An 11765-nucleotide genomic window follows, 5' to 3' on the forward strand; every position below is an offset into this window, starting at 1 on the left:
TATAACCCCTTCTCTCTCTAAGCCATCTTGTCTAATGAGATTGGGCCTGTACATTGAGACTAACACATGTCGAGCGAGGGAGACAGAGGGCTAGAGAAAACGACAAGTAGGTTTAGAGGAAACAGCATGGAGAGTGAGGGCTGATATTTAACGACAGACAGGTGAAGAAAAAAAGATATGGTCGTAGAGATCTAAAACGTGTCAGATGGCTGAATTTAGAGGGAAAAAAAGGAACCAGGAATTTGCATGACAGAGAAAAAGACAGGGCCAAAATCATGACATGTGACATGTCCTTCCGTCACTCTGACCATGGTTAAGACTGATCCAACAAACCCCATAATGGAAGACAAATTGAACGTGTTACTGTGACTTGCTCTCACAAGCTTCTGTTGTGCAAGTGTGGGGTAGAAAATTATTTATAAAAAAAAAAAAGGAATGCTAGGTAACCCGCCAGCGCCAAAACCCTCGGCCAATTCACTCTTATCTCACACTGCTAGGTTGGGAAACGCTGACAAACAAGAAATGTGGGTGGGCAGTGCATCTACTCTCACCACTATGTTGAGTAACCAACCATTGTTTAATTAAAAAAATATTTTGTGGCCGCATAAAGCAGAATATAGGGCAGATTAATGTGTGAATCCAATCACGGAATAGAAAAAAATCAACAGATGGATCATTGCAGAATATATAAATAGGCTTATTGGTGGTACATGGTGATCAAAGATGGTTGCCCTGAGGAAAAACATTACTTGGAAAATGGCTCTACAGGGAGCATGTTTGTAGAGCATTAAATAGTAGCAAAGAGTGATTATAAATGACAAAACAATGGAAGATATGCAGAGTGTTTTCGCGAGGGAACATCTTTGCCATACACTGCGATGGTTAGATTGTCGGATGTGTGACAAAATGCTGTGAAACACATAACCATAGTACAGACAATTATTCTGAATATTTTGTTCCTCGGGCTAAGGTATTGTTCTAATTGTGTTAATACTAGAATAATGTTGTGGCTCGTCGACATTCACTACTGAATTATTACAAAAAGATGGCATTTGTCAAACAGGATAGTGTAAAGGGAAAAGCATCTGTTAGAGTTTCAGGAAGGACTGAGAATCCTAAACTCCCAAAATCCCAGTTGAAGCCAGTCACACAACATTGATCTCTGGAGGACTGATTCCCACATCCTCATCCTGTAATTTGACCACTCAGCCCAGCTCATCCCCCTCCTTAGTCATATTCTGTGTCGCGTTTCTGGTACTTTCGTTCTCTCCACATCTCCCTCCCTAACTTTGTTCCTATCCCATGCCAGTCTCTGTTCTTTCCCTCTGCACTACCACTTCTCTCCCAAGAGAAACATCAATACATGGGCATACTTCCATTACCAGTATTATTATATTAGTTAGGTTAGTTATTTATTACTTACTATTATCTCCTATAAGTATTATACTTCATGCACTAATCAAATTAGCAAAGGAATACAAATAGCTTTGTTCATTTTTTACAACAAAAAAATCTGTTTAAAAAAACGGATTCTATTTGATTTACAAAGATTCTTAAACAGTCTCTCTTTAAAAGAACATCTTCCATTGAGACCCTTCATGCCCCTTTTATCTGCCTCATCCCCCACCCAGAAATGTCCCTTTGTTTTCCCTCCCTACTCTCCCTGTACGGTGAGGAACAAAGGTTGGTTGGGTCCACGGCCACTGAAAGTTTCTCTTTAAACATCACTAATACGTACAAGGCTTTGATGCAAAACTCTTTGCGGCCTCTTGTTTAAACTCAAAGTTGCAGATCGCCATCTGAATGTCACATTGGAAGCATATGTTATTTACAATACAGGCTTCTCCTCAAATAATGTGAAAAGGAAATATGATCGCCTACCATGAAAGTGACATGTGGTTTTAATCCCACGTACATGTTGCTCCCATCTAGCAATGCAAACAGAGGTTCGAGGTGAATTTGGAATGACTTGTAAATTCACAATAACAACATAAAGAGTCAAAGGAAGCATAACACATATCTTCTGTAAAGTAGATGAGTAAGAGGTTAACACAAGTACATAAATGTTTTGGAGGCAGTGATCAGACAACATCATGACCTAGAGAGACGGTATGTTGTGGAGCTCCACACAGGAGTAGCGGCGGAGGCTGTACAGCCACTGGCGAAAGGCCTGCCAACTCCCTTCATTTCCTAATTTTTCTACAGAGCCACTAAAGATAGCATGAGGGCAGAGAATTAGGAAGTACCAAAGTTCAAATAATGTCAATCCGTAAATGCAAGCAAGCCAGATTGTACCACAGCCTACTCTGCCACCGCCTCATCTGCCTTTTCTCCTGATGGCTTTTGTCCTTCTTTTTGTTCCTTTTTGTATGTTTCAAATTGTTCCTTCATTGTTTTCTTTCGGTTTTGTCTCTCTTTCTTTCAAAAGGAAGACCAGCTTTTCACTGTGGCATTCTAATAGGATCCCTAATGACAAACCAACACGCTGCTCAGTTTATGTCCTTTTGTCAACCACAAAAGTCACCTAGTAAATGCACACACACACACACACACACACACACACACACACGTCACCTTACATGGAGATTAGAAAACGACGGCTACAGGATGACACATACTTTCAATGACTTATTTGCACATGATTTAAAAGTGTGTGTTTGTGACTTGAACTGTGACCTAAGAATTGACTGGTATCTCAGCTGCACAATACACAGTGCGTCTCTCGCCATCACTGTTTATGTTTTCAAATGTTCCTTATTTCAATAAACTGATGTAGACAAAGAAAGGGATACACAGACTCATGTACAGAAATATGCTGACAGCAAGATATAGATGTAGAAAAATACGAGACACAGAAAAAGACGAAAAGGGAGGTAGAGAAACAGGTATAAAGCGATGTAGAGAGATACGACTACAGAGAAATACAAAGAAACTCTTTCTTTAAATTTCAAAAAGATAAGAAAGGCAAAGCTGGTGACGCAGGTAGGCAGACAAACCAGCAGACTGGCTTTTAAAAAGGAAGGATTGACGCAAATGCATAAAGACAACCAAGACCAATAGAGAGGATGATCAGCAGGTTGAGAAAAACACACATTCAAGAGGGAAACATGTAAGAAGAGCAAGCAAGGTAGAGAGCAGGTTCAGTGAACAGACATAAAGGTAAGGCACAGATAAAGAAAGACAAGACCTGAAATAAAAAGACAAGTCAGGGAGACAGACAGGTACTGTATTAAAAAAAACAGTCAGAAAGCCAGACATGAGCCGTCTGAGGGCTTTTCCACTTAGCGCTGCCAGTCAGTCAGGCAGGTCGTAGGGATGCTAGGCTGCATTAGATTTGCCTGCAGGCTAAAAGAACACTGGACACACACTGCAGCCTGCTAATCAGGTCACCTGTTGCACAACACTGCACTGAGACCAGCCACACACACACAGTTTGCACGCATGCCTCCCTCTCCCTTTTAAATTGCTCATACAACCATGAGCACACATACACACAGAGTCCCTGCAGGATAATGCATACAAGATCTTAGCTTTGCTTATTGCACTAATTACTAGCGCCTATAGTTACTCAGTATGATGTCAATTTATCACACAACTGCAAGGAAAATGTCACAAAGCAAAACTAAATTCAACGGGAAATCAACGAGTGACAGGACGAGGGGAAACAGGGAGAGAAAGGCCGAACAGTAGGGGTAAAGGGAGGGACAGAGAGAGGATGTCAGGGTGACAGAAACAAAGTGAGAGAAGTCAGAGAGACAGAAATTCTAAACAGTTGCTTGTGATTATGCCCCAAGCTAAATTAACCCCAGGCTTAACAACAACCAAACATGCAATACAAAAATCTGTCTGCTGCACCAATAAACACCGTGTGGTCACACACTGACGTTAAGACTAAGGGTATGTGGGTAACAATTTTAACCCTACCGTTGAGTTTGAAAAGCAAGGTACCTAAAAATCGTAGCCAGAAACTGTAAAGACAGACAGTGTCGGATTTTCTCAATTTTTTTAATGGACCATGTGTGACAAACACTTAAGGAAAAGTAACCAAAACAAAGCTTAAAAATTGTGATAATTTATCAAATCACTTTATTCTACACAAAAGTTTGCCAAAAATAAACCCTTTGCCTCAACCAGATGCAGATCAAAGAAATGTAATTTATGATTATGCCGTTGTTATATTGCACAAAAAAACATTTTTGAGTTCGCTCTACTTCTAGCCATGTTTGTGCCGTTTCCATAGAGGTGCAGGACGTGTATATCGCAGTGGAAAACAAGGTCACAGAGAGTAAAATGTGCCAAAAAAAACACTTGGGAGGTCACACTTACTTATATTCTTTTGAAAATATATTTTTTATTTTAGTACTGACAAAATAAATTAAAAAGACAACAACTGATGGCACACATACTCTCTCTCCAGAAGAATACTACACCTAAATACGACAGCAACTGATTTTAAAGGAGCCTGCTTCATTATGCATTTCAGATCATGTAAGGCCTTCAGCATAGTAAACAAAAACTCAGACTTTTTAAAAAGCTTCTTCAGGACTTTCAGACACCCAGCTTAAATGGTATGTACCACTTTTAAGGTTATAGGTAAAGGTTTTTGTTGTGTTCACCAAGCAACAGGCCTTACGTCATAATTGCAGACACACTGTTCAAAAACTAAAACCAACCATCTGGGAAAATGTGCACTTACTGGTGCGACGGGGCTGCTGAGATGAAACAGAAACCATTTACCATCTTCTGTTGATGTTATGAGTCTTCTCTGCTTTCAAAATACCAGTGCTCACATAATCAACACAGCACACCTAGGCAGGATTTTGAAAATACTTACTCATGATTTTCAAGAAGAAGAAAACACTCCCACCTAACAGATTACAACATTTTCGAGGTAAAACTTCCAAAGTCCCTTGATGGATAAAGTTAGCTGAAACGTCCTATTCATCGGTGATAAAAAATTATAATACAAATTGCACTGTCCAGGATGAATAAAAGCTAAGCTTAAAGTCTGTTATGTATCCAGGTGACTCGTCGTCTAGCTACAAAGCTGTGTTAGATTATGTTGAGAGTTAAAGCTGATTTTTTTCTTCTAAAAGACTCTCAGTCTCCCTCAATCATTTTTTTATATAGCATCTGCTTTATCCTTGCTGTCTTTCTTATAAAAACACATTTAATTCATTTTTATTGTGATAACTGGGACTCGTCTGTCCCTCCGTACATCTTTTAATAAAAAGCCCCACTTATTTCAGTCACAGAGGCATCCATTCGGCCCATTCTGTTTCTCTTAGTGAACACACACACTGCCAGACTGACACTAGACAGGCCAGCTGGAAGGAAAGAAAAAAACATGCACATATTAGGAAGACCTCCTTTGTATTGCAGCTTTTTCCTTCATCTACCACTGCCCTTTGTAACTCAACTGAATGCTGAGTGAAATGAAAAGATCACATATTTCATCTCGATTCACCAGGTAAGTCTACTTAAAGACAGCAGGTGATGTGATCTGGAGCGCTCAGTTTTAGTACAACTACATTCATTCTTAAACTCAACTTTTCAGCAACATACAGCAGCTCTGAATTAAAGGTTTATTTCAATCCATTCACACACCATTTCTTAACTGAAGCTTAGCCTCCACACAGAAAGGGTTACTTCAAAAATATTTTGAATGTAAAACCATTTGTATGTATCCAAAACAATATCTCCTTTTGTTAAGAAGCTTAGGCCTGTGATCCGGCTGTGGATTAAGGCAGCAGGAGTTAGGAAAGCAAAGCATGTTAAACAGGACGTCATGTTTTAGGAGTACACTTGTACTGTCCATGGGAATACATTACCAGCTACCTAACTCATTTACATTTTAGGCGTTTAGCCGACACACTCATACACAGCCATTTCCTGCGGCGCAAATGAAAGGTTAAGAGCACACTAGTGAATCATCGTATATGCAAGTAGTCTAATAAAAGGAAACAAAAAGAGTGTCAAGATATTTTACAACAGATGCATCAGGTACAGATCATGTCCACGTTACACAACTGCTGTGTCATATTGAAGCTCTCTTGACTTTTAAAACAAATTTTGTCTTCCTAATCCTAGGTTCATTAAAACTACTGCTCCAATACAGAGAGCTGTTCTATGCCGACTCAGCTCAATTAAATATTTCACAATGGCCATATTTTCTAATCATTGGATCAAAACACAAAAGGAGACACTGGCCTACTTATACTAGTGGGTCACTGTCTGATAAAAGCAGCATCGTGTAAAATGAGCAACACTCTAAAAGTGAGGAAATTACATTTTTCAAACCTTTAAAAGAGTGAAGCAGTCAGGCCTTGGAGAATTTGACACAACATATAAAACAATATTTTAGATTTTAGACAAAATATGAAGTCCAACCAGACCAGGGAAGTTTTGATTACAAGGTCAGCACCTTGAAGCCCGAGGTCACCAGAACACCCCATAACACTGAATTACTGATATGCTTCACATTTAGTTGCATACAGAGGTCCACCCTTTGTATTCTAGCTTCAGTGTCACTAATACTGTGACTGTAATGCCTTATTGTCTGTATATTGTTCAGTGTTGCAATATTTTAAACTAGGTTTGAACGATTAATCAAATTCAAACCGACGTTTTGTTGAAATTTTCAAATCATAAAAGCTGCAATTAAAAGAAAAGTGTGTTTTATTAATGCTACACAATGTAACCAACCAGAGGGTTGGAAGCAGAGTAGGCTTCACATGCACACACACAAATAGTAGTTAGTAGACGAAGACACGCCACCCGCAAGCCTTGATGCTAGCAGTACCGCTGTGTGAAAATGAACCCAGCAGAACTGAACACGGAGAGCAAGATGTGCCTTTTAGTGTCCATATATCCATAATAACTATCACTGTTTTGCAATCCCGAGTTTAAAAAGTTATTTTGGTGTTTTTATTCAAAGGACCTAACTGTTTTGGAGCATGTGCTGTTGAACTAGAAGCACTATAGTACTCTTTATACCTATGGGCTACAACAGCGGTCAGGCAAGAGCACATGATGTCTTTCATTATACAGGCCTGTTGTTCCCATTAGAAATGAAGGTCCCCTGGGGGTATTGTACACAAGCCTGGCTAGATAATCTACTGTCATGGATGTCATGTGTGTGACCCACAGCATCCAGGCAAAAGCTTCTCCCTGGAGAACAACAAGCTCAGCTCCCCGTCCTTTATTGCCACCTTGGATGATGTGTGGAAAATGTTTAACAACTGATCGCTAATCTAAAAGTACTGGGAAGATTTGCTATATGGCGTCACCGGGCTGGAATTTGAACAGGCGTGAAACCAAGTCATAATACATCTCTCACACACACACACACCAGCCAAATCCCACTTGTGTGAGCATAGAAACAGAATCTGTAATCCCCCTTTTTACCCTGACCCAGTGTGTACCAATCTCCAAGGTTGGCCAATATTGCTTTCAGCAGAGATGAACATTTGCTTCTGGGGCATGATAAATATGATTAACCTATAAATGCAACAGAGTAAAACTACCCAAGTCAAAAGAAGAGAAGAAGAGAAACTGTGCAAGCCATAATCATACTTTAGAAACATTTAGACCACACATAAATCATTGGGAGATTTTTTCCATTAGCTTAAAATGTTACTTGCACACAACTGGATTTAAGAAGTTACATCTATGGTAGCTTCACAGATCATCACAGCTGATCATCACAATGGATGAACTCATTGAGCAAACAGAATCCCCATTCACAAGGTAGCAGCCCCTGGCGCCGCAGCACACTGATGTGATGTAGGCCACGCTGCTCTCAGCAGCACAGAGGAGCTGCGCTGTGGAGCAGCTCACATCTTTTGCCAGTCTGACAAACTGGAGTGAAAAGAGGCATGGCATGACTTCTGCTGAAGGAATCGTACTGTGTGGGACCTTGATAGTTAGAGCTACAATACAAAGGTTATACAGGTCATAGACTCTTACATTCACGTGTGTGTGTGTGAGTGTGTGTGTGTGTGTGTGTGTGTATATTTCATATATTAATTCAAACTCTACTTTCAATGTGAAGTTGCGATGTGGGCCTATTCTTTTATTTTTTCTATGCCTTTTCTGGCAGTATGGATTTAACTGTCAGAGATCATGTTAAAGGGGTATCACTGTATCAAATTAAAATTGTTAAGTGGTAAAGATAGACTGTTGGCTGATTGTAAACATTTTCTTTGCTTAAGAATCCCTTGTAACTTTATCTCACAATGTATCCTGCAGGTTGCCTCTTGTTATTTTTCAATGCTTGCCAGGATGTAATACAAGAGCTTTTCAATGTAACTAACGTCTAAAGAGGGCAGAACACTTTTATTAAAGTCTCTGTAGTTGGGGCATCATTTTCACTTTTTAAAGTTTAATATTTTCAGTTTCTGAAAACTTTCAGTCTCCAACCCCCTTATACAAACACAGTACACTCTCTCTCTCGCTCTCTTTCATTCTGTCACATTTCACTCACACAGACATCTTCAACGCAACAGGTGACAATCATAACAACGAGACATAAACTTACGCTCAAAGTCAGAATCCTCATCATCGTCATCATCATCTCCATTGGACTCTGTTTGCATCGGCTCTCCATCAAACATCACTCCTTTCCCTGTCTTGCCACCGGCACTGACATCCTGGCTTCTGGTGTCCCGCAAACGGGTGAAGTACTGTACTGCAAAATCCACCAGGTCTGACGGCCTTTGTCGCAGCACCTCCACAGTGTAGCCCTGCAGCAGTTCCGTCAACCCCACCGGTATCTCAATACTCATGGCTGTGTGTGGCTCGGTGGCGGCGTTATCTATCTATCTAAAGAAGGAGAGAAAATTAGTCAAAATGTGTTTTGATACAGAGTCATACATGTGTCCGAGTACTGAGCTGTGGTTAAATATTGTTAATTGTTGCTTTGAACAGCTGACTTTGACTTTTACTATGCCTGTGCACTGCGTGCCCTGTGTGGCCTGTGAATGTTAAGTGGCTGATGATAGCTTTGCATGGCAACTGAAATGTACTGGGACAGCCTGGGTAACTGAAGAAATAACCATCAGGTTTGACAGCTGAACAGATAATGCACTGCCATTTATATGGTAGTCTAATGACGTACATGAAGTGTTGCTGTGACATTGTCACTGTGCAGCCACTTATCTCGGGTTGTGCCAAGAACACACAGTTCCCACAGCTGCACCAGCAGATACGAGCCTAACGTCTTCCACAGAAGAAACCGATAACCAGCGACATTCGCTGGGTTTCAGTAACATTACTACATGGCATTGACAGAAACTGAGCTGCCAACTTGGGTGGGTGGCCGTCTGGAACTTGCTAGCAAAGCAGCTAATCGGCTAATACTCATGAAACCGGTTTACTGCACTTTTCGATCCATAGTCATACTTAACTAGACTTACCTATCTAACTTGGCTAACAAGCAATGAATGAAGCAAACGTAGAAGAGCTCTGATTCAACCATAGTCTCACTTTCAAACCATCAAGCATTAGCTATCTTGCTAGCTAGTCCACCTTCAAAGAAGCCTTTACAGTTAGCTTACGCTAAAGTATGGCGCACTGGCTGTAGGGAGCTAAGCCACCGATAAGTGGCTGGCTGGATAAACGTTATCATGCAAGCACAGCAAGTTGTACAAGACCGTTAAGCCGTTTGGTAAGCTAACCTAACGTTACAAACTGTGTGTCACTTACGTGAGATTCTGTCTCCCCGGCTAAACTAGCCAGTCCCCTCCTTCTCGGTGTCTTCCTTGTTCTCTCTTATTTCGGCTCTTCTTTTTTGCCAGTCTCTTTGCCAGTGTAGCGACCGTATCCCTCCACAGAAAACACGTTTCCAACGTTAAAGCCAACAATTGTTTACGTTGGCGTCGCCTAGCTAACGTTTAGAGGCTTTTTTAGCTTGCCAGCCAGCTGTACATCGATGCTGGCTAAGTTGAGAGGAAAAGCACTCGACTTCACCGCTGCAGCCTCTTACGACGTCCACGCACTTGGTGAGGGTGGGACTTGCTGTGGCAGGAGGGAGAGCTGGCGAGCTGGCTAGCTGGCTGAGTTGCTAACTACTTGTCAGCATCTGCCTGTTTTTCCTTTGGCAACTGCCTAGCGACTCCACTCTGCTCAAGTCACAAGTAAGTCAGCTGCTGCAGCCGGGTGACAAATCCTAAACTCAGCGTTGCGCCACACCGCCGTTGAGTACAACACGAAGTACCGACAAAAACTATTTGTTAACGTTATTCCAGCAGTGTGGCGGCTAGTTACAACTAGAGAAGCCTGCAAAAATGAACGGAACACACGTTTCTTCCCTCCCGGCGAGGCACTCCACACTACACGCACGAATGAACCGCTGCCTCGAGCCAGCGTGATGAGGCGTGGTTACTGAGTGAGCAGAAAGCGTTTGACATTGATTGACAGAAAGCACAGCGAATCAGGATAGAAGTTTAGAATACCCTGACCAATTGGATATAATTATATAAGCAGAGGCGGGATCAAAGGCAGAACCACATTTGTACACTCGAATAGGACCACACCCACAGAAGTGGCCTTGACAATTTGGTAGAGATATATTAAAATATTACATCATAAAAAAATAAATAAGATGTCGAACAAGTTCCTGCCAACATGCCTGGATCTGAAAAGGTTGTGAGAAGATGGGATTTTCTGTTTAATGTATTTTGTAAGATGTATTCTTTAATTAGTTCTTGCATTTGTACTGTAAATGGAGGATTCCTTGTAAATACACCTGTGATGTGGAAGAATAAGACAGTCCTTGATAACTGACATCTAAAAGGAAAAATGTCAACGTGCACTTTGACCCGGGTAACCCTTAATTTTAATACAATAATTATTTTATTAACTGTGGTTTGACTGAATAACAGATATGACACTTCATATACGTATAACAATCAGATACCTTGGTACAGCTGTAAGTCTGCAACATAATGCCTTTATTGAAAAGCCTAAATCCCCTCCGATATTATGTGTAAAAAGACTCAAAACCTCACACCCAGTCCCAAATCCCTTCCTTGCCCTCATCCCTCAGTCATTCCCTTCTCTAACCCACCATCCACCCTATAGTCCTTTCATTCCTTCCATACTTTCAAGGCTCTTCTTATCATCTGAATGCATGTATCAAATATTCCTGTAATCCTCTAAATTGTATTTCATCGGAGTAAATCCACCAGTCCCTGTTTTTCTTTCTATTTTTGTACACACACAGCTTCAGTGCATTACTACTGATGAGTTCCTCTCCCCATCTTCCTGCTCTTGTTGACTTTGTTTGTCTACAGTCTGTTTTCCCCTGCAGAAATGAGCCAGTCAAGGTTGAGCTGGATCACTGAGGGTGGATCTACAGGTACCTATTCTGAGAGGTTTGCTAAGCAAGCACCACCACCGTCAATGTAGCATCTCCTCTCTTCCATTTCCATTCCTCAGCTGTCACAGAGGTAAAGCCGTTGCCATGGCCACAGCGATCCCGGATTTAATTCCTCGAACCGGTTTCTGATTGGCTTAGGTTTTTGTTTTCGACAAACACGGAGGAAAACAGACCTCCAGACTCCCTCTGCTGGGAGAATACACTTTGGAAATAAAACATTCTTAAAAGATTTCTTGTTTAAAGATGTTTACTCAGAGTGTGCAACAAAATCCAAGCTGTGTTCCTTTCAAAAAAGATCAAGCTCCTCAAAATGAACCACATCATCAGTATGACATTTCTCGGTCTCACGGGGTATATGATGGAGGTTGATTACACGGCTGATATC

General features: G+C 41.1%; 1 protein-coding gene across 2 annotated transcripts in view; it reads right to left on the minus strand.

Moving 5' to 3' along the window:
* Positions 1-10352, minus strand: part of prkar2aa (protein kinase, cAMP-dependent, regulatory, type II, alpha A) — a 42104-nt gene extending 31752 nt beyond the window's left edge. The window contains exons 1-2 of one of the 2 annotated variants that reach the window (XM_029434953.1): positions 9706-10352; positions 8540-8819 (exon numbers count right to left, since the gene is read on the minus strand). In XM_029434953.1, the coding sequence (XP_029290813.1) occupies positions 8540-8786 (247 nt within the window). In that variant the 5' untranslated portion in view covers positions 8787-8819; positions 9706-10352. Of the gene's footprint in view, positions 1-8539; positions 8824-9705 lie in introns of both variants that reach the window. The other variant, XM_029434952.1, reaches the window with a different exon arrangement.
* Between the last annotated feature and the right edge of the window lie 1413 nt (positions 10353-11765).

The sequence above is a fragment of the Cottoperca gobio genome, chromosome 7 (genome assembly GCF_900634415.1).
Source record: "Cottoperca gobio chromosome 7, fCotGob3.1, whole genome shotgun sequence".
NCBI classification, from domain to species: domain Eukaryota; kingdom Metazoa; phylum Chordata; class Actinopteri; order Perciformes; family Bovichtidae; genus Cottoperca; species Cottoperca gobio.